The sequence below is a fragment of the Mustela putorius genome, unplaced genomic scaffold (genome assembly GCF_011764305.1).
Source record: "Mustela putorius furo isolate JIRA1106 unplaced genomic scaffold, ASM1176430v1.1 tig00000129_pilon_pilon_pilon, whole genome shotgun sequence".
NCBI lineage: Eukaryota > Metazoa > Chordata > Mammalia > Carnivora > Mustelidae > Mustela > Mustela putorius.
This window is the reverse complement of record NW_025421290.1, coordinates 26,480,889-26,503,808: the sequence shown is the minus strand read 5'-3', so window position 1 is coordinate 26,503,808 and position 22,920 is coordinate 26,480,889. Positions and strand designations below refer to the sequence as shown.

At 35.9% G+C, this 22,920-nt stretch overlaps 1 protein-coding gene across 6 annotated transcripts in view; it reads right to left on the bottom strand.

Annotated features, from left to right (window-relative positions):
- EML5 (EMAP like 5) overlaps positions 1 to 22,920 on the bottom strand; it is a 177,668-nt gene that overhangs the window by 27,927 nt on the left and 126,821 nt on the right. For 4 of the 6 annotated variants that reach the window (XM_004739095.3, XM_045071506.1, XM_004739100.3 and 1 more), the window contains 9 exons: positions 22,112 to 22,243; positions 15,484 to 15,572; positions 14,140 to 14,316; positions 12,624 to 12,825; positions 11,649 to 11,775; positions 8,401 to 8,415; positions 5,944 to 5,952; positions 2,240 to 2,318; positions 518 to 647 (listed from right to left, as the gene is read on the bottom strand). In XM_004739095.3, the coding sequence (XP_004739152.1) occupies positions 518 to 647; positions 2,240 to 2,318; positions 5,944 to 5,952; positions 8,401 to 8,415; positions 11,649 to 11,775; positions 12,624 to 12,825; positions 14,140 to 14,316; positions 15,484 to 15,572; positions 22,112 to 22,243 (960 nt within the window). The remainder of the gene's footprint in view (positions 1 to 517; positions 648 to 2,239; positions 2,319 to 5,943; positions 5,953 to 8,400; positions 8,416 to 11,648; positions 11,776 to 12,623; positions 12,826 to 14,139; positions 14,317 to 15,483; positions 15,573 to 22,111; positions 22,244 to 22,920) is intronic. The other 2 variants (XM_045071498.1, XM_004739097.3) reach the window with 2 other exon arrangements.

The following is a 22,920-nucleotide window of genomic DNA, read 5'->3' as shown; positions in this document are numbered from 1 at the left end:
TCAAGAAGTATTTTCTCACTATGAACCAAACAAAGCATCCTCACAGAAGAGCCACAGGGGAACTACTTTCTTAGTATCTTCCTTGGCTTTTCAAGTCCTCAGTCAAAACACTGCTCACTTCACCCTACGCCCCAGCAATCACTCCCTGAACATGCTACTTTTAATCACTACCTAGAAAAGATAACCACTAAGCCATCCATTTTCATGCTAAGGTTTGGCAGAAATAAAGTTACAAGTGGTTTCATTATAAAACATGGCTTCAATGTACAGTAAACCTTCACTTCTAATAGAGAGCCATGAGTACTTTGCATTATGATGTCTTTTTCTGCTGTGCTATATGTTCTTAAGACTGTAAATTTGGTTATTTAAAATATTACTGGAAAATTCAATAGTATGAAAGACATTCTGGACTTAAGCGATTTAATTATTTATAGCTTTAACAAAGAAATGTAAGACTATAAATAACAAAATTCTAAAGTAAAAAAACAGTGGGAGATGGAGAATCAGAGATTCCTACCTGTAGCTACATTGTGAAGAATTCCAACGGATGCAGTGTGATAAATTATATCATCACCATCATTTAGATAGTGAACATTATTCCTACAGTCTCTTCCCCGATAGCCAAAAACAAGCTCCAACACAAGGTCCTATAACAGCAATAAAACCATTTTACAATTCCTTATCTCTAAACGTTCACCATTATTTTTATACATAGTACTGGTATCTTCAGTCAAAATGGGGGATGTGTTTTGATGTTTTACAAACTTTGAACACAAAATTAAGGAGACAAACTTCTCCATAATGTGCACTGGGCAGCTGAAACACACACACTATACTGTTCTACAGAGTTATAAAAATGGAAAAGAGAATCACAAGGTCATTTGGCTTCAAGAATGTCAGTTGTTGAGAGTTCATGGGTTGGGGAGTCCTGGATGGCTCAGATGACTTAGCATCTGCCTTCAGCTCAGGTCATTATCCCTGGGTCCCGGGATTGAGCCCCATGTTGGGGGTCCCAGCTCAGCTGGGAGTCTGCTTCAGCCTTTCTCACTGTTTGTGCTCTTCCTCTCAAATGAATAAATAAAACCTTAAAAAAAAAAAAGCTTATGTGTTAAACACTAAGATACTTCTTGTGTCCAAAAGAAGAATTATTTTGATTTGCATTATTATTAAAAATATGTAATCTGGGGGCGCCTGGGTGGCTCAGTGGATTAAGCCTCTGCCTTCGGCTCAGGTCATGATCTCAGGGTCCTGGGATCAAGCCCCACATCAGGCTCTCTGCTCAGCGGGGAGCCTGCATCTCCCTCTCTGCCTACTTGTGATTTCTCTGTCAAATAAATAAAATAAAATCTTAAAAAATTTTTTTAAAATTTAAAAAATTAAAAAAAAATGTAATCTGCATATATAACTCAGGATACATTACACCCAAGTGCTGTACATTTGAGAAGTCAAAAAGTGCATCAGTGTTGGTACAGAAAACTAAATATACCATCTCTGATAACTCACACTAAAGTTCTAGCAGGTAATTCTGCCACTGAAAGTGTTCCTTTTCTCTGACCTTATGGGCTTCCCAGGGTAATGAATACAACAATCACTGTCCCACAGATTTAGGCCTCATTTTTTACCTGATTTAGCATTTTGCTTGTGGCTGCTGATGTGAGAAATAAGTGCCTGGAAGAACTTTCTTGCTCAATTATTATGGTAAGTTTCTTTGTTTGAAAGTAGAGCCTTCATTGAACTCTACGGTGAACAGATCTCATGGGGTGTAAACTTTGACTTATAAATTCAAACCACTAAGCATAAGATACTACCAAGGGACCTGCATTCTATAAGCCATAGATCTTCACATGTTTATATTTACAGGTTGTCTGAGAGTTCAATTCAATTTAGTATTATTCACAGAAAACAAACAAAAAAAAGACTAATACAAAATAAAAAGAAATAAAGGATATCAATCCAAAATTCAGACTTGACAATTAAGCTATCAGAATTTTATGACTGAACAAAAAAGATCACTCAGGGGCAACTGTCTGGCTCAGTCGGTAGAGCATGTGACTCCATCTTAGGGTTCAAGTCCCACATGGCTATACAGATTACTTAAAAACAAAATCTTAAATAAGATGATTCAATATGTTTATTTTCATAAAACCTAATGACAAGATTTGGGTGTCTTAGAGGAAGGGAATGGAATGAATTCTGAATCCATCTTAAAGCAGAACACTGGGCAGGGGGTTCTCCTTACCTCTATTGGTCTCTTTTTCTTGCCAACATTGTTTGTCTGGAGTTTTTCTGGCTTTGGTGGCGCTCTGCTCACGGGGGGCCTGAAATAGGAAAGTGGGAATGAGGAAAGGCATCCAGCATTGGGCGCCTTCACTGAGCATCCCTCACCTGCCCACTGGATAGAGATGTCTGACACACCTTCACAAAAATGAACCCAATCTGTGTTTCTCACTAGATCGTGCTCTTTATCTTGATAACCTCTAAAGCCAGTAGGTAGAAAGAAGACATTAGAACTTTTTTCATTTTATTTTAACTTCTTTGGTGTGGGTTTCATAATGTAAATAACACATTAGCACAACAGCAGACTGTTGATAGATAAATATACAAATGTTAATTTAACATACTCAGAAACTTCTTGATGGGGTGCATTGTTACAAAGCCTGGACTACTGCTCTAAAAGGTCTACCACAGTATCTTGCACATGGCAGGTATTCAATACATTCTTCTTGAATTTGGAAAATACTTCTATGAACTTTCTATACTGTTGGCAACATAAATTATGTCTGAATTCAAATTTGTACTCATGACTTGCTCCTCTAGGCCCTTTATCTTCCCTTCTCCCTGAAGTCTCTAGTGAAGTCAAGTCAAGCAAATATTTTACAGTTACATAGCATTATAAACCATGAACACTCTGTAAAAGGTAATTATATTACTTACTATTGCCTTCAACTCCTCCTCTTCTCTATTCTATTTACTAAACATTCATCAACTTCACCTAGAGAATAGCTCTCACGTCTAGCCTCCTCTTCTGTTTCCACTACCAGTTCAGGATCTATTTATAATGTCCCATTAGGCATACAGAGTTCCCATTTTGAATCATTTACATGAGGAGGCTCTAAAATATTTGCCCAGGAATAAGCTCAACCAAACAGGTGACAGACTCCGAAAACTATAAAACACTGATGAGAGAAACTGAAGATGACAAAAACAAGTGGAAAGACATTCCGTATTCATGGAAAATATTAATATTGTTAAAATGTCCACACTACCCAAAGCAATCCAGAGATTCAATGCAATTCCTACTAAATACCAACAGCACTTTCCACAAAACTAGAATAATACTAAAATTTGTATGGAAACACAGAAGACCCCAAACTAGCCAAAGCAATCTTGAGAAAGAAAAACAAACCTGGAGGTATCACAATTACAGTTTTCAAGCTATATTATAAAGACATAGTAATCAAAACAATAGGGTACTGGCACAAAAACAGACACCTAGATCAACGGGACAGGATAAAGAACCCAGAAATAAACCTATGGTTATATAGTCAATTAATCTAGAACAAAGGAGACAAGAATATACAATGGAGGAAAAGACAGTTTTTCAATCAATGACGCTGGGGAATCTAGCCAGTTACATGTAAAAGAACTGGACCAATTTTCAACCAATGCTTTGCCACGAATCATAGCAACATTTTTCTAGGTATGTCTCCTAAGGCAAGGAAAACAAAAGCAAAAATAAACTTTGGGACTACACCAAAATAAAAGGCTTTTGCACAGCAAAAGGAACCATCTACAAAACAAAAGACAACGTACTGAATGGGAGAAGATAACCCCTTGATATATCTGACAAGGGGTTAATATCTAAAATATATAGTTTATGCAACTCAATACCAAAAATAAAAACAAAAAAACAAAATAAAATCCAATTAAAAGACAGAGGCCCTGAATAAACATTTTTCCAAACACGACATATAGATGGCCAATAGACACATAAAAAAATGTCCAACATCACTAATCAGTAGGCAAATACAAATCAAAACCCCAGTAAGACATCACCTTATACCTGTTAGAATGGCTCAAGTGAAAAAGACAAGAAATTATAAATGGTGGTGAGGATACGGAAAAAAAAGAATCCTTGGATACTGTTGATAGAAATGTAAAATGAGTACAGGCACTTGGGGAGAGAGTATGGAGGGTCCTCAAAGAACTAAAAATAGAAATACCATATAATCCAACAATTCCACTATTGCATATTTAATGCCCTCTAAAAAGGAATACAATAATTCAAAAAGATATATGAACCCCTATATTTACTACAGCATTGTTTACGATAGCCAAGATATGGAAGCAACCTGTTTCCAGTGATAGACAACTGGATAAGGAACACACACACACACACATACACACAACTGTTACACGGCCATTAAAAATGATGAGATCTCACCATTTTTGACAGTGCAGACGGACCTAGAGGGTATTACACTAAGTGAAATAAGTCAGACTAAGAAAGAAAAATACCATATGATTTCACTCATGTGTGGAATATTTAAAAAAACGAGTCAATGAACAAAATGAAGAATCAGACCTATAAATAAGAGAACAAACTGATGGTTGCCAGAGAGGAGGGGTAGGGATGGGCAAAATAAGTGAAGGGTAATGGGTGATACAGATTTCCAGTTACGGAATAAGTGACAGTAACAAAAGACATAACATAAGGAATATAGCAAATGATATTATAATAGCATTGTATGGGGACAGATGGTAACTATACTTGTAGTGAGCAAGGGGAGACTTTTCTCCTAAAATCTTTTAATTAAAAAAAAAAAAACCACCTCATTTGGTTTATTTTTTATCTCAGGTAACCATTAATGAAATGTTTAATCACCTGAACACTGAATCTAAATCAATCATGCTATCAATTCCCACTTCCAAATTTTAAGTTAATATTCAATTTGTAAAAACTAAAGCAGAAAACGACACGAAATGAGTTTGCCGTGGGAAAAAGAATCCAATGTGTGATTCAGTGTATAAAATTAAATGATAAAAGCATATTTGCATTTTCACAAGGATTTCCAGGTTACACAACTATTAAAGTAAATGAAGTGCTCAATCTTGAATACGCAGTATAAAAGAAGTGAATACATTCATACATGATGTGAAGTAGTATATAGAAGCAAATAACCATGACTGATGACATAAAAATTATATGGACTTATAAGAATATATAAAGAACTCTTTAAATTATTATAGAAAGTTTGGTTTCAAAACTTTTTTATACATTTTAATGTCTATAAGTAATATAATTTGATTTATAATATTTAACATTTAAAAATGCTTCTCTTAGGGCCTATTTAATTATTTAGAGGGAGAAAACCTCAAGCAGGCTCCATACACACTCTGACGTGGGACTTGATCTCATGACCCTGAGATGACCTGAGCTGAAATCAACAGTCAGTCTCTTAACCAACTGAGCCACCCAGGTGCCCCTCCTTAGGGCCTTTTTAAAGAATGATAGCAGCCTTGGCTTTTCTCTAGGTCAGTTTCTTTGGTGAACTTCATTCAGTGTTATTGTCTGACAGCTTAAACTGTAACCCAAACAACAAACAGGTAATTTTTATCCATGCAAACCTGTATACCAGTAAGTATATTTTAATTTTCTAAAGATAACTTCTATAATATTATATACTTTTGTTTAAAGTTACACAACTATAAAATTATACAAGTTGTACAAATAAAGTTTTGGTAAAGCAATTACTTATGTAGCAGAAATCCAATAATTAAGATGTTATTCATTTCAGTGATACTGATTTCAATGGAGAAAAACGTGGAAAACTGTGAATAGAGGTAAAGAATATCAAGTAACACAGCTCATTAATGGTAAAATGAAAGATGATAAAAATACAAAATTTGGTGTCACAAAGTATAACAAAGAGAGAGAATTACCTGGAACCTCTTTTTAGCAGCAGATAAAAAAGGGAAAAGATTACAACACAGATTTGAATTTAAAACACTACTAAAATACTTCTGTAATAAAATATTTTTATAAGTTTAATGCAGGTAAAACATACTGCATATATTAAGGGCTGTTGTTTTTATTGATTACTGCATAGAAGGCTAAAGGTACTCCATTAATGGCAAGCAAATCAAAAGAAGGTGAAAAAAGAAAAATGAGAATTGAACATGTTTTAGTTGTAAACTTTAAATCTTATCGTTCTTATTTTTCTACAGTGCACTCTGAATTTCAAACAAAATACTGAAGCTTATCTTTGTTCTTTTTTTTTTTTTTTAAAGATTTTATTTATTTATTTGACAGAGAGAGAGAGAGAGAGATCACAAGCAGGTAGAGAGGCAGGCGGAGAGAGAGGGGAGGTAGGCTTTCCACTGAGTGGAGAGCCTGATGCAGGGCTTGATCCCAGGACCCTGGACCATGACCTGAGCCCGCAGAGACTTAACCCACTGAGCCACCCAGGCACCTTGCTGATCTTTGTTCTTAAGAGTGGGAGTGAAATGGTAAAAAGTTAAAAAGTTGGGTCGTACTGGAGATGCTATTAAGGAAACTGTCTAAGGAGGGGAAGCAACCCCTTCTCTGACCCAAGAGGGTTTCTCATTCAAGCCAGTCCAACCTACCAGGCAAAGTGAGTCACTCAAGATCATGCCGGCTTTGGGATTTTGCTAGTAAAGGAGGTAACTTAAAAGAATCCCTTAAAAAATATAATGACCAAAAGAGAATTGGAAGAGATCACAAAAGTCATTTTGACTACCCTCTACAGAAACCAGGAGCTCTTTTTTTTTTTTTTTTTAAGATTTTATTTATTTATTTGACAGAGAGACAGTGAGAGAGGGAATACAAGTAGGTGGAGTGGGAGAAGGAGAAGCAGGCTTCTGGCTGAGCAGGGAGCCCGAAGTGGGGCTCAGTCCCAGGACCCTAGCATCATGACCTGAGCTGAAGGCAGACACTTAACAGCTGAGCCATCCAGGCGCCCCCCAGGAGTTGTCTTTCCACTTCTAGAAACATCCCTTTGTAGCACTGATGACAAATGGTCATCTAAACTCTCATGAAAACTGCTTATGAAAAGGAGGTCAATTTGCAACAACATGGATGGAACTAGAGTATATTATGCTGAGCGTAATAAGTCAATCAGAGGAAGATAATTATCATATGATCTCCCTGATATGAAGAATTTGAGAGGCAAAGTGGGGAGTCTGGGGGGTAGGGAAAGAAAAAATGAGACAAGGTGGAATCAGGAGGGAGAGAAACCGTAAGAGACTCTTAATCTCACAAAATAAACTGAGGGTTGCTGGGGTGGGGGGGTATGGAGAGGGTGGTTGGGTTATGGACACTGGGGAGGGTATGTGCTATGGTGAGTGCTGTGAAATGTGTAAGCCTGATGATTCACAGACCCATACCCCTCGGACAAATAATACATTATATGTTAATAAAAATAATTTTAAAATAATAAATAAATAATTTTTAAAAAAGGAGGTCACTGTTCCATAAAAGTCACTCACACCCAAGTCAACAATTATATCTTCACTTAGCTTTGTTTTCAAACAAGTGACTTCCACTATAAATTATCAGTGTCCCTTTAAAATGCAGAGAACAGTCCTGAATAAGCTACTTCAGATCTAAGGCTAGATCTGAATGTTTTATTTGTTAAAATAGTCTAAGATAGGTGGGCCTTTTTAGAAGTTACATAACACTCTAGTCTCCTATCTTTGTATATATCACCCCTGCTTAAAACAATTAATGAATTTCTGCTGTCCACCAAATAAATTAAGGAGTGCCTTATATCGGAGTTTCTGTACAATCTGTTCTCATATCTCATAACATAAGGATGTTCTTTCATCCTTATTTCCCAGCATTTACCTATTTGTATTTATTTTTACTTCTAAAACACTTTTTCCACACTGTCCAGTTTCAGAAACTGCCTGAGGACATGTTCATCTCACTAAAGCTAGTTGTGAAAGTCTCCCACAGAGCCATTTTATGCACATATCATTTTATTACACATACAAATATCATCATTGCCCTATGTTAATTTTTTAAACGAATGTATAAATATACATTATACATTATATGAAGCTAACATACTTATAAACTGCTTATTTTTTCACTGATAAATATGTGTGGCTAACTATTTTTGTAAACCTCTGAAACTTACGGAATAACTAAAACACTTTGGAGTTTGTTGTAAAACTAAATGATCATAATGAAAACCTCACAGCAGCCACATACTACACATGTAAATGCAACTATTCTGGAGGACTTAAAATTTCACTTTTTAATTTTTTCTTAATAAATATAGCTCCATGTTTTATAGGGGAAAAAATCAACACCTTAAATACAATAAAGACCAAAACAGAAGAATGGAATAAAACATTTTATTTAATAAAACTTACCTTACTACCCCCTGCCTTTGAAAGGAACAAGGGAAAAAAAGAAACACTAATGATGAATAATTGATGATTAAAATGCAGCAGTTACGTACATAGAATAAAGGAAACAGCAACAGAATTCAAAGGAAATACCAAAATGCCTATTATGCTCCTCTGTTCTGAATATTTTTACTAAAAAATACTGGAAGTTTGATTGACAAGTACTTTAAAGATGTAAGATCCGCTACAAAAAGAAAAACACAAAAGTATTATAGTCATTTAGGAAAAAAGGCCCCATGAAAGTGTCAAGTAGTTACCAATTCCATCCAAAACCTTTTAAGTGGCTGTCTGACAGATATTTGTTTTCACTGTTTATAAAATGTTGTTTCATATTTGATAGCAACATTTAAAATACAAAAACATTTATGTAGACTATAATATTTCCTTACAAATATACACAAAGTTGGTTAGAAAAAGAATCTTCATTTTTTTGATTCTCTCTTTTTATGAAAATGAGGACTCCCAACTCTGAATCATTTTGGACTCAGCATTTTCTTTTCCGTCTTTTTTTAAAAATTCTATTTATTGACTCAATCTCACAAAACAAACTGAAGGTTGCTGGGGGGGAGGGGGTTTGGGAGAAGGGGGTGGGATGATGGACATTGGGGAGGGTATGTGCTTTGGTGAGTGCTGTGAAGTGTGTAAACCTGGTGATTCACAGACCTGTACCCCTGGGGATAAAAATATATGTTTATAAAAAATAAAAAATTAAAAAAAAATTCTATTTATTTATTTGACAGAGAGAGATCACAAATAGACAGGCAGGCAGAGAGAGAGGGGGAAGCAGACTCCCTGCTGAGCAGAGTGCCTGATGTGGGACTCGATCCCAGGACCCTGAGATCATGACCTGAGCCAAAGGCAGCAGCTTAACCCACTGAGCCACCCAGGCACCCAGGCATTTTCTTTTCATTCATTCATTCTTCTTCTTCTTCTTCTTTGTTTTTTTTTTTGGCCTCAGCATTTTCAAAAGAATTCAGCAGAGTTGAAATTGTAAAATAAACTGAGAACTAATGCAAAATAATTTCAAAATAATTTGGAACATCTTAGTGTAAAAAATGCAAGCTAACAGCAAAGAGTATGAGAACATCAAGCATTTTTCATGAGCAGAAAAATACTTCCATCTGTCAGAATTTGGGTCACTTCATTAATAAAGGAGGAATTCTAAGTGTTTTACCATAAATGACAGCTTATAGATTAAAATCTGGTCACATTTTCTGATATACCTAATTTATCTGATATTTTTCTTAAAAAATAAATGAAAAAGATTTAAAGGAATGTCTAGACCTCCTTCCTCCCTATAGTAGAGTTTCACTTTTCATTACCTGTGAGATATAATTTAAGTCATTTTAAGCACTATACTATGCTCATTAGGAACATCCACATTTGCAAACTTATAGATACGTATTCTCTGAGTAATATATCGATATTGTTCACTACTTTATGGATATTTAATTTCAGAAAATGTTTCAGTTTATTTTCCTCAGGTGACACTGTATTTCATTTGCAGGGAGGGGTGGTAAAGACTTACTTCCTAACTTCTTTATACATATTTTATTTCATTTTATAAAATACTCCATAAGTTAGTGATTGTAAGGGTCATTAACCTCTAAGGAAATAGAGGCTCAAAGGCAACAAATAGTTTTTCAAGGTGACACAAGAATAAAATGAGAAAAATTAGTATTTTAACCCATTTGTCGGACTCTCCATCCCAGGACTCTGGGATCATGACCTGAGCCGAAGGCAGATGCTTAATTAACTGAGCCAGCCAGGTGTCCCAAAACATATTTCTAATTTAATACTCTCTTGATAGTGATGAGAAAATGAATATTTACCCTCTACCCCCCATCCGTAAAGGTGACGTCAATGCTATTATTTGGGTACTCATCAGCAAGTGGGCACCTAGAAGAGAAGCTGTGGAGACATCATGACTCAACAGTCCCCCTAGAACTCTCATGGGAACATGTGTGGCTAGTCTGTTCAGAGACGCTCTAGATGCCCCTTTTCCACCAGGAACACGTACCTCATCCTTCCAGTTTCCTCCTTCCTCCTGAATGTTAAACCCGTAGTGCAAACTCCAACCACTCTGCCAGTGCTTTCTTGTACTGTCATCTCTATCTAGCTGAGCCCCACGCGTCGTTCACTCAAATTTTCCACAAATTCTGTTCAATGTGAGTAAATTCCCTTTCATTTTTAACTTTTCCTCAAATATTCTTACCAACTTATCGTAACAAAGTTCTCCTCAGCATGTCTTTAGACACACGAGGTCACTGCTGTTCCCACCTTTCACTCCTTGGTTCCTCAGTGCAGTTTCTGGATAATTTATCCTTTATCATTTCTTTAAAACTCTATGCTTCTGAAGTCCACGTCATTCATTCACTGATTCATACACCTCTTTACTGTCTTCCATACTCCCAAATAATTTTAAAAGCATCCCGTGATGTTCACAATTCCTCTCTTAAGCTGTCATCTAACTCAGAGGCTTTATTAAAAAGTTCTCTCTCCTTATAAAATTGCTGTGGGCATAGCTTTTATTACTGATGTGCTGCTTTTAGACAAAGACCAGTAATTCCCATTCTCTAATGGGAAGCTATACTTCAATTTGCCTCTTGGAAAAATCTTTATTTATTTTTTTTTTTGAAAGATTTTATTTGACAGAGAGCATGAAAGAGCACAAGCAGGGTGGGCAGTAGAGGGAGAGGGAGAAGCAGGTTCCCCGTGGAGCAAGAACCCAATGCAGGGCTTGAGCCCAGGACCTTCGGGCCATGACCTGACTGAAGGCAGATGCTTCACCATCTGAGCCACCCAGGCACTCCTGGAAAAATTTTTAAATAAGGATTTTCTATCCTTGATAAAGGCACATGGATAAAAATGCCTTTCAAAATTCAATCCTATCTCTGCTCAGGTGCTTCCTAAAACACACTTGGTATTGGATTAAAATTTTATTATTTCTTACAACCCTCTCATATTTATTTATAAAAGTTAGCAAATAATATTCCTTTAATCATAGACACTTTATATTCCTTAAACTACTTGCAAAAGACAGTGTCACCCCCAAGAAGTATTTAAGGACAAACATTTTCCAAGAGGTGTTGGGTGCTGGAAAATCCAAAAGTACCACTGCTAATTAGTTTTTACAAAACTTCATTCAGTTAAACAATACATTCAATTTTAATGCCAATACATTTTTCTTCATCTACTTTTAAATTTGTTACCTCTCATCAACTGAGGGTTCTTTTTGCTGCAAATGAGGCTTGACTCCAAACATTGGGCGAATATTTGTTGATAAGGCTCTAATGGTGTAACTGACTTCATTCTCCCTTGTAACGTCACTGTCATAGCCTGCCATCAAAACAGAAGAATCATTCTCTAAGTTACAACTGAGTCTATAAATTGAATACAAGGATGCTCAACAATATAAAATAAGTTAATAGTGTCATAGCCAAATTATGAAATAATATAACAGCCAATAAAAAGATACAGAATATTTATGATATGTAACAATGTTTTCAAAATATTACTAAGAGATAACAGCCTATAAAATACAAATTCAATATATCATTTTTGTTTAAAAATATTATGTATATAAATGCACATATCCTTATGGAAATACCTCAATATGTTAACAGAAGTTACCTCTGAGTGGTCAAATTAGGGGTGCTATGTTTACTTTTATTGCAAAATGTATTTTAATTTTTTCTATAATGAGCTGGTATTATTTACATATTAGGAAAAGACAAAAATCATTTTAAAATATGAAGTTCAATACCATAAAAATTTTTTAAAAGATTTTATTTATTTGAGAGAGACAGAGCAAGCACGAGTGGGGGAGGAGGGGCAGAGGGAGAAGCAGATCCCTGCTGAGCAGGGAGCTGGAGGTCCCTGGGATCATGCCCCAAGCTGAAGGCAGACACTTAACTAGCTGAGCTCCCCAGGTGCCCCACCATAAAACTTATTTTAACAGTACTTAAAGTAGGATTATCATACATTTGTAGATGGAAAATATTTAAGTCATCAATATATGCCAGTCTGTCATTTTTGAGGCATAAAACCGAGTCTGGTGTTAAGCAGACCACAAAGACTAAAACCACAATCATTCAAACATTATTATTACTTGTTTAAGTGCTGTAGTTTAAATCAGCTGTGCTAAATTATTTGTACTTTTATTAAAATACTTTAAAATGACATACCCCCATCTTCTTCCGAATCTGTATCAGATTCTTCACTGTCACAAGGCCTTTTTTCTTGATAGCCCTCCATTTCATTTGTCCAAACCATTAAAGACATATCTGCACCTCCTAAGGTGACCAACATGCTATCATCATAAGTCCAGCGAACATTTGTGACATGTGTACTATGGGCCACATACCTCTTAAATTTTCCAAATTTTCCCTAAAGTTGAAAAAAAAATTCAGAGTCTTTGAGAAATGCTACTACTTGAAAATGGTCCTATCTTAAGGCATCTATACCATCTAGAAAGCTGGAAGTAAAGTTTCTGAACAATAAATGCCATTTGGGAACATATTCTTATCAATTAAGGTTCTGTCACTCAAGCGCATCTAAAACAGGGCTGTGTGGAATATTTGCTCAGGTGCTTGGGTTCTCTATGAGAATTTTTAAACTTGTGTTTTCATTTCAATGGTGATCTAAAAATACAAAAATGAACAGCTATTTAAGAAATCATTATATGATTTCAGTGCCCCATTTCAAATTTATGTTTATGTTCATGCCAGGTTATAATATACAGTTGACCCTTGAACAACACAGGTTTGAACTGCACAGGTCCACTTATATGCAGATATTTTTTGATAAACACAGTATAGCACTGTAAATGCATTTTCTCTTCCATATTTTTAAAATAATATATTTGCAATAACATTTTATTTTCTCTAGCTTATATTTTAAGAATACAGTATATAATACATAAAACATACAAAATATGTGTTGACTGTTTGTTATTGGTAAGGTTTCCAGTCAACACTAGATTATCAGTAAAGTTTTGGTGAGTCAACAGTTATACACGGATTTTTGACTTTGCAGGGGTCAGTATCCCTAACCCCACATTGTCATCTGAATCAGTGAAAATAATGAAAAAATAATGCATCTGGACCTGATATATGAATTTTCATGCTAAATGAAAGCCTAAGGTTTCCCAGTATCTTGAACAGAGGAAAGCACTAAGAGAATTCAATCATCACACAGTACACCACAGCATGGGCACGTAGCACCCCAAAGAGTCTGTGCAGTCTAGTTTTAGCAAAATAACATCATTCATTATGTTGAGTCAATGCGATTTTAATATTATAGGTATGTATTTATAGTATTTTGGATCTAATGGGTTGAAACATTTTAAAACTTAAGGTGTAAATATAAAGAGTTTGTGTTTACTGTTAATGGTATGTATTTAATCAAAAGAATACCAAAATTATTTAAGTTAATATTAAGGATAAAAGAAATATTTCTTCTAAAAGGGATATTTATATTACTCAATACTGAGAAACACTGTACAATACAACTTAAGGCATGGAATTATAAGACTACTTCTAAATAAAAGTTATAAATATGTCAAAAATAGTATACATAATGCTAAACTGTTCATATTACATATGTAATATTCATATTACAACAATGAAATACTATGAAAGGGGATTACGTTAACCATTTTTATAATTATTATCATTAGGGGGGTTAAAGAAAAACACATACTTTAGCAGGATATCTAAATAACTTCACAAATCCCAAATCATCCCCAGTAGCTAGGACCATTTTGTCACTGGTGAGGCAAGAGGCAGTTATGTCTGTGACTTCTCCAATTACTGGCCAAATTCCCTCACAGCATAAACCAAGCACACTTGTCCATGATGCCCAACAAATTTTTTCTACCTAAAAAGAAAATAAGGGCTGTAAGTTTGCAATATCTAAACCTTAAAAACTGACAACAAAAGTCCGATTTTTTTTTATAGATTCTATTTATTTATATGACAGAGGTCACAAGTAGGCAGAGAGGCAGGCAGAGACAGAAGGGGGGTAAGTAGGCTTCTCGCTGAACAGAGAGCCTGATGCAGGGATCGATCCCAGGACCCCAGGATCATGATCTGAGCTGAAGGCAGAGGCTTAACCCACTGAGACACCCAGGCACCCCGAAAACCTGAATATTTTTTATAATTATATATGTCACGAGAAAAATTTAAAAAAATTTTTTAAATATTTTATTTATTTATTTGACAGAAAGAGATCACAAGTAGGCAGAGAGGCAGGCAGAGAGACAAAGGGGGAAGCAGGCTTCCCACTGAGCAGAGAGCCCAATGTGGCTTGATCCCAGGACTCTGGGATCATAACCTGAGCTGAAGACAGACTCTAACCCACTGAGCCACCCAGGCATCCCTAAAATTAAAAGTTTAGTAGAAAAAGTTAAATTATTAGTTGTCTTCATTTTGTAGCTCCCAAATCTGCTAATTCCTATAGAAAAAATTTGACATAACATTATTCAAGAAGTACTTTTTATGTGTTCTAGATGCTGAGCATTCAGTGATAATAAGATAATTTCTGCTCTTAGAATAACCAATAAATCTGTACTTCATGTGAAGATTTCTAATATTTTAGAGGCTTGTTTTCCATTTAATCATTACTGGATATTAAGAACTTTTACATATATATACATATATGTATATATATATTTTTTAAAGATTTTATTTGACAGAGATCACAAGTAGGCAGAGAGGCAGGCAGAGAGAGAGGGGAAAGCAGGCTTCCCGCTGAGCAGAGAGCCAGATGTGGGGCTTGATCCCAGGACCCTGAGATCATGACCCAAGCCAAAGGCAGAGGCTTTAACCCACTGAACCACCCAGATGCCCCTATTCCTTTTCTTAATACAGCATCTTTTCCTTTATTCATCTAATAGTCTGGGCCAGTAAAATAAACTCACAGAAGGAATAGCCATGATTTGAATAACATGAGAACAGGTTTCATATGTAAATGATAGAAGGTGGGCATCAGTGTTCTAACAACTTAGTCATATCAACAACATTGCAAGCACTATTATCTTCCTACCTCCACACTGGGGATGGTTTGTTTTTTCCCTCTGGGAGCTTCAAAGAATAACTGTTCTTTAGCACCAGTGTTGACCTGTAAAAGCTTTCCTTAAAAAAAAAAAAAAAATTGAAATATACACACATATAAAATATATCTATATAGTTAGTAGAAAGTTTAACTTTTTAAAATACTTTTTTTCCATGGCTTATTATGACATTTAAATTGTTTTATACTCATAAAATTGAATTGTTTCATTAATATAAAATTACAGAGTTAATCCCATTTAAAAGCATTCAGTGAACACTACATTAGTATTTTTTACCACCTTTCTCTCATTAAGTTCTTTTTAAATATCAGTGTAGATAACGTAGTTTACATTAATTTTAGGTGTGCAACACAGTGATTTGATAATCTTAAACAGTGCGCCTCATGCAAGTGCATTCTTCATCCCCTTTGCCTATTTCACCTGTCTTTCCATTGCCCCCCTTTTTAAAAAGTTCTATTTATTCATTTTAAGTAATCTCCACACCCAACGTGGATCTCAAACTCACAACACTGAGATCAAGAGTCACATGCTTTATCAACTGAGCCAGCCAGGCAACCCAGCATTTTACTATTTTTGGTGTAATTGTAAACGGGATCATTTTCTTAATTTCTCTTTCTGTTGCCTCATTATTACAGAAATGCAATGGATTTCTGTATATTGATTTTGTATCCTATGAGCTTACTTACTCCACTTTTGGTGGAGTCTTTAGGGTTTTCCATATATCGTATCCATGTCATCTGCCAAGAGTCAAGTTTTACTTCTTCCTTAGCAATTTGGATCACTTTTTTCCCCTTTTTCTTCTGTCATTGTTATGGGTAGGACTTCTAATACTATGTTTAATAAAAGTGGCAAGAGTGGACGTCCTTGTCTTGTTCTTGACCTTTCAGGGAAAGCTCCCAGTTTTTCACCATTAAATATGATCTTAGTTGGGGGTGTTCATATATGGTCTTTTATTATGTTGAGATACATTCCTTCTAAAGTTACTCTGCTGAGGGTTTTCATCATGAATGGATATTGTACCTTATCAAATGCTTTTTCTGTATGTTTTGAAATCATCTTAAGGTTTTTGTCTTTTCTCTTGTTAATGGGACATATCATGTTGATTCATCTGTGAATAATAAACCCTGCTTGCATCCTAGGATAAATTCCACATGATTGTGAGTGACTGTATTTATTGTTGGATTTGGTTTGCTAATATTTTGTTGAGGATTACTGCATCTATGTTCATCAGATATTGGCCTGTAGTTCTCTCTTTTTGTGGTGTCTTTATCCGATTTTGGTATCAAGGTAATGCTGGCCTCATAGAGTGAATTTGGAAGTCTCCTTTCCTCTTCTATTTTTTGTAAAAGTTTAAGAGCAGGTATTGACTCTTAAGTATTTGATAGAATTCATCTGTGAAGCTGTCTGGTCCTGGGCTTTTGTTTGTTGGAAGTTTTTGGATTTCTGATTCAGTATCACTGCTGTTAATCAAACTTTTTGTTCAAACTTTCTATTTCTTCTTGTTTCAGTTTTGATAAGTTATATGTTTTTAGGAATTCATCCATTTGTCCTAGGTTGTCATATTGTTTGGCATATTATTTTTCATACTATTCTCTTTTATAATTCTTTGTATTTCTATAGTGTCAGTTATTATTTCTCCTCTATTTTTTTTGGTAGATGAAGTTGCCTAGAGGTTTAGAAATTTTGATGATCTTTTCAAATAACTAGCTCCTGGTTTCATTGACGTGGTCTATTGTTTCTTTAGTTTCTCTTTTATTTCTGCTCTAATCTTTATTATGGCTTTCCTTCTGCTGGATTTGGGTTTTGTTTGTTCTTCTTTTTCTATCTTCTTTAGGTACAGAAGTTAGGATGTTTGAGATTTTTCTTGCTTCTTAAAGTAAGCCTATTTTGCTAAACTTCTCTTTTAGAATTGCTTTTGCTGCATACCATACATTTTGGATTATTGTGTTTTCATTTTCATTGTCTCCAAGTATTTTTTAATTTCTTCTTTTACTTCTTGGTTGACCCAATCATTGCTTAGTAGCATGTTATTTAGCCTCCATATATTTGTATTCTTCCCACATTTTCTTTCTTGTTGTAATTTCTAGTTTCATGGCATTATGGTCAGAAAAGATGTATGGTATAATTTCAAACTTTTTGAATTGAGACTTGTTTTGTGTCCTAATATGTTATCTATTCTGGAGAATGCTTGATATGCACTTGAAAAGAGTGTGTATTCTGCTATTTTAGGATGTAATGATCTAAATATATCTGTTAAATTCATCAGTGTCATTCGAAGCCACTCTTTCCTTGTTGATTTCTTTTGGATCTATCCGTTGATGTAAGTAGGGTGCTAAAGTCTCCTACTATTACTGTATTACTAACAATCACCCTTTATGTTTGTTATTAACTGCTCTATATACTTAGGTACTCCCATGTTGGGTACAGAAATATTTACAACTGTTATATCTTCTTGTTGAATTGTTCCCTTTATGAATATTACTGTCCTTCTTTGCTTCTTTGCTTCTTTTTACTGTTTTTTAATGTATATTTTGTCCAATATAAGTATTGGCTACCCTTGTTTTCTTTTCACTTCCATTTGCACAAGAAATGGTTTTCCAATCCTTCACTTTTTCTTTTAATTTAAATTCAATTAGCCAACATATAGTACATCATTAGTGCCAGGTGCAGTTTCAATAATTCATCAATTGCATATAATACCCAGTACTCATCACATCACTATTTCTTTTCAATCTGCATGTCTGAAATGAATCTGAAATGAGGTCTCTTTTAGGCAGCATATAAGACAAGTCTTGCTTTTTTATCCATTCTGTCACCCTAGTCTTTTGATTGGAGTGTTTGTCCATTTACATTCAAAGTAATTATTGATAGGTAGGTACTTATTGCCATTTTGTTACTTGTTTATGGTGATTTTGTAGTTCTTCTCTGTTCCTTACTTCCCTTGCTCTCTTCTCTCATGGTTTGCTGGCTTTCTTTAGTGATATACTTGGATTCCCCTCTATTTTTTGCATATCTCCTACTGGGTTTCGATTTGTTGTTACCATTAGATTTTTATATAACATCTTATGCCTATAAGTCTATTTTAAGTTGATGATCGCCTTAAGTTTGGCGATCCATGGCAAAAAATCCATTTTGCCAAAAAAAAACCCAAAAAAGACCCATTCTTTTTTTTTTTTTTTTAAGATTTTATTTATTTGACAGAGAGAGATCACAGTAGACAGAGAGGCAGGCAGAGAGAGAGAGGGAAGCAGGCTCCCTGCTGAGCAGAGAGCCCGATGCGGGACTCGATCCCAGGATCCTGAGACCATGACCCGAGCCCAAGGCAGTGGCTTAACCCACTGAGTCACCCAGGCGCCCCTTGAACTCATTCTTTACTCCTCTCCTTCCTCCCTAAGTATATGGTGTCATACTTTCCCTTCCTTTTCTTTTATAAATCCCATGATGATTTTTACAGATATATTTTACTGATTTTGTGCTTTTCTTACTCTAATTTATGATTATCTTTTTATTATGATCTTTTTGTTCCACTCAGAGTCTGTTTAATGAGTCATGTAGAGCTGGGTTAGTGGTCATGAACCCTTTAACTTTTGTTTGTCTGGAAATCTCTCTCTCTCTATTCTGAGTGATAGCCTTGCTGGATAGAGTATTCTTGGCTGCAGGTTTTTTTCTTTCAGCATTCTGAATATATTATGCCATTCCCTTCTGGCCTGCAAAATGTCTGCTAAAAAATCAGCTGATAGCCTTATGGGGTTTCCTCTTGTATGTAACTGTCATCTTTTCTCTTGTTGCTCTTAAAATGTTCTCTTTATCACTCCTTTTTGCCATTTTAATTATTCTGTGTCTTGGTATGAACTTCCTTGGGTTGGTTTGCTGGCGGCTTTCTTCACCTTCTGGATCTGGATTTCTGTTTCCTTTCCCAGATTTGGGAAGGTTTCAGCTAATATTTCTTCAAATAAATTTTATGCCTCTCTTGCTCTTCTCCTACTAGGATCCCTGTAATGCAAATGTTATTACTCTTTTTTTTTTTTAAAGATTTTATTTTATTTAACACAGAGAGACCACAAGTAGCCAGAAGGGCAGGCAGAGAGGGGGGGTAAGCAGAGAGCCCGATGCAGGTCTCAACCCCAGGACCCTGAGATCATAACCTAAGCCAAAGTCAGAGGCTCAACCCACTGAGCCACCCAGGCACCCAAATGTTATTATTCTTGATGATGTCACTGAGTTCCCTAAGTCTGTTTTCATTTATTATTACTATTTTTTCTCTCTCCTGTTCAGCTTGTTTTCCATTATTATGTCCTCCAGGTCATAGATCCATACTTATGCTTTCTCTAATATACTATTTATTCCATCAAGTGTATTTTTAATTTCATTTATTGAGTTCCTCATCTCTGATTGATTCTTTTTTATGTTTTCTATTTCTTTATTAAGGATCATATTAAGGTCATCTACTCTTTGTTCAAATCCATTGTGTATGTTTATGACCATTACTCTAAAATCTCTATCTGGCATGTTCATCATCTCCATTTTATTTAGCTCTCTCACCATGATTTTGTCCTCTTCTTTCAATTGGGACATTCTATGTGTTAGGAAGGTCAGCTATGTCTTCTGCTCTTGAAAATGTGGCTTTATGAAAAAGAGGTCCTGTGGTGCCCTGTAGCACCATGTCCCCTGCGCCTCAGAAGTATCTCCTGTGTGTGTTGTATGTGCCCTAGTGTTGCTGCAGAGCAGCTTTTGCCTTTAGTGCAGTCATCTGCAATGGCTCCCTCTGCCAATTGTGGGCAGGGTTGATCCTTGTATTGTTAACGGGTGAGTCTCAACCCACTGTGGGCTTGAGTTGGGTCAGACCAGATTTTTGCCAGAGATGTAGTAGCACCAAACTGCAGGGCACTTTCTCTGTGTTGTCCCCTGAGAAGCTTTCATGGCTTGCAGACAGATGAGATATCTGCCCTGAGTCCACTGCTGGGGCTCAGTTGGGACTAGTGTTCAGCCATGGTTATGTTCTTCTCTCCCTAGAGCAGGGGTCACTTTGAAGTGGTGCTGTTCCCTGTCAGGGCCACTTGCACCCTACCAGAATTGTAACATTGTTTTGGAAGGGCTCCGGCCAAGGGTATATTGGAGGGGGCATGTCCCCAAAAGCACGCAGTGGCGGGGTGTGCACTGTTAACAAGGTTTGTGCAGGTCTGCTGTGGGAGCCGACCTGAAACCCAGGTCTGGCTGGAGGGAATGTGTGTGTGGCATGGAGGGGCGGGGTGCACTGTTAAACAAGTTAGATGGAGAGTGTTCTTGCTTCACTGGTTCTCTAGGTATCCTTGTGTCTAGGCTAGGGACAGGGGAGGGAAATGGCGCCTGCTGGCTCTTTTGTTCTTAGAGTTTCCCAACTCACATGCTCTGAGATTAGTAAACAAATCTCCTTTGTACATACCTCAGGTGGTTTCCCAACTGCTGCTTCCAGGGCCGATTGTTATACTGCGTCTTTAAGGGCAGATACTCAGTTTCCTTTCACCCTCCTGGTTCTTCCAGAACCAAACTGACTGATTTTTTTAAGTTCTAGGTGTTAAGCCTAGAACTAACTCTAAGAACTTGTGGAATTTGACCCCTCTGGTTTTCAAAGCCAAATGTTTTATCTTTTCCCTGTGGGCTCCCACTGTGACTATTTCTTTCCCCTCTCCATGCCCACAGTGTCCCTCCTCCCTCCAGCAGACAGTCCACTGAATCAATTTAGCTCCCAAATGCATCCTCTGTCCTTCCTACCTTCTTCATGTGGCCTCTCCTCTACATTTAGCTGTGGAGAATCTGTTTTATCTGAGACAAGATGAGTCTAGCACCCTCCTACTATACCATCTTCCCCAGAAGTAGAATGTTTAACTTTTATGGGAAAAATTAAGCTTAAACACAAAAACATTTTCCCTCAGAGTCAACCACATAATTAATTCATAAATGGTTTAACTTGTGTATGTATATACATAGAAACTATTTCTGTTGTTACGGATATAAAAACCCTAGAAATAAATTTGATGATTTTTTTAAAAAAGTGTTTTGTTTAATTATATTTGGAAAAACTTTTAACAATACTAAGATTTATGTAAAGAATATGTGAAACAAAAAATAGAGGATTTAATATATTTAGCATTTATCCAAATGATTAAACACTGCGATGTGTAATGCATTTTACTGAAAAAACAAAGACACTCATTAAATTCTGTATGTTATACAACTTAAAGATATTTTTAAGAAATGTGATGGGGAAAGGACATTAAAATCCTTATTAACATATCTAATCTCCAAATTCTGAATTATTATTTAGACTAAGTTTATCTGACAAAAGCCAGAAAAAATGACAAAAAACCTTCTTTACATAATATTTAATTACTTTACAAATTAAAGAATTTGTCAGTTACTGTACTATCACTTGAATTATACTGGAAATATTAAAAAATCTAACCTCACAGCATTCTCCTTCAGATGTGAAATGGAGTGGAAAGTAATTTTGAGAATGTTTCTCACAATAATTCTGAACTCATCTGTTGAACCACTGTTTCTCTAAAATAGCCAAACTAAATCAAATGAAACTTTTAGCAAGTAGGTTTTTTAAATTCTTACCTCTAATATCCCAATCAACATGGGTTATGTAACTGGTAGCGCCTTTGCATATTCCTACTCGTTTACTACTCATCACATTGTATATATCTATAAAACTGTCATGGGATGCTACTGCAAGATATTTCCCAGAACCTGTAACAGAAACATATTTGCTTGAGATTTTCTATATTTAGAAATATTTTTTACAGTGCACAACTAGAGTTAATTTTTTTTTTAAGATTTTTATTTATTTTTTTGACAGAGAGAGACACAGTGAGACAGGGAACAGCATCAGGGGGGGTGTGAGAATCAGGCTTCCCACTGAGCAGGAAGCCGGACGCGGGGCTCAATCCCAGGACCCTGGGATGATGATCTGAGCTGAAGGCAGACACTTAATGACTAAGCCACCCAGGCGCCCCTTCTTTTTTTTCTTTTTTAAAAAGATTTTATTTATTTTTAGGGGAAGAGAACAAGAGAGGGAACACAAGCAGGAGGAGTGGGAGAGGGAGAAGCAGGCTTCCTGCTGAGTAGGGAGCCCGATGCAGGGCTGGATCCCAGAACCCTGGGATCATGACCTGAGCTGAAGACAGATGCTTAACAACTGAGCCCCCAGGCACCCCTAGAGTTAATTTTCTTAACATTTTTTGGATGAACTCTTAGGTGTTCTGTGAATTATAACACAACGTGCATCACGTGATAATCTGTAACTTTATTTTCTCAAATTTTCAGTAAGCCCTCTAAATTCAGAAAAAAGTGGAAGTAAACTAACATAAGTAAATTTTGCCTTAACATTAGTACTTCCCACATTACAGTGGGTTTTGTCAGAGATA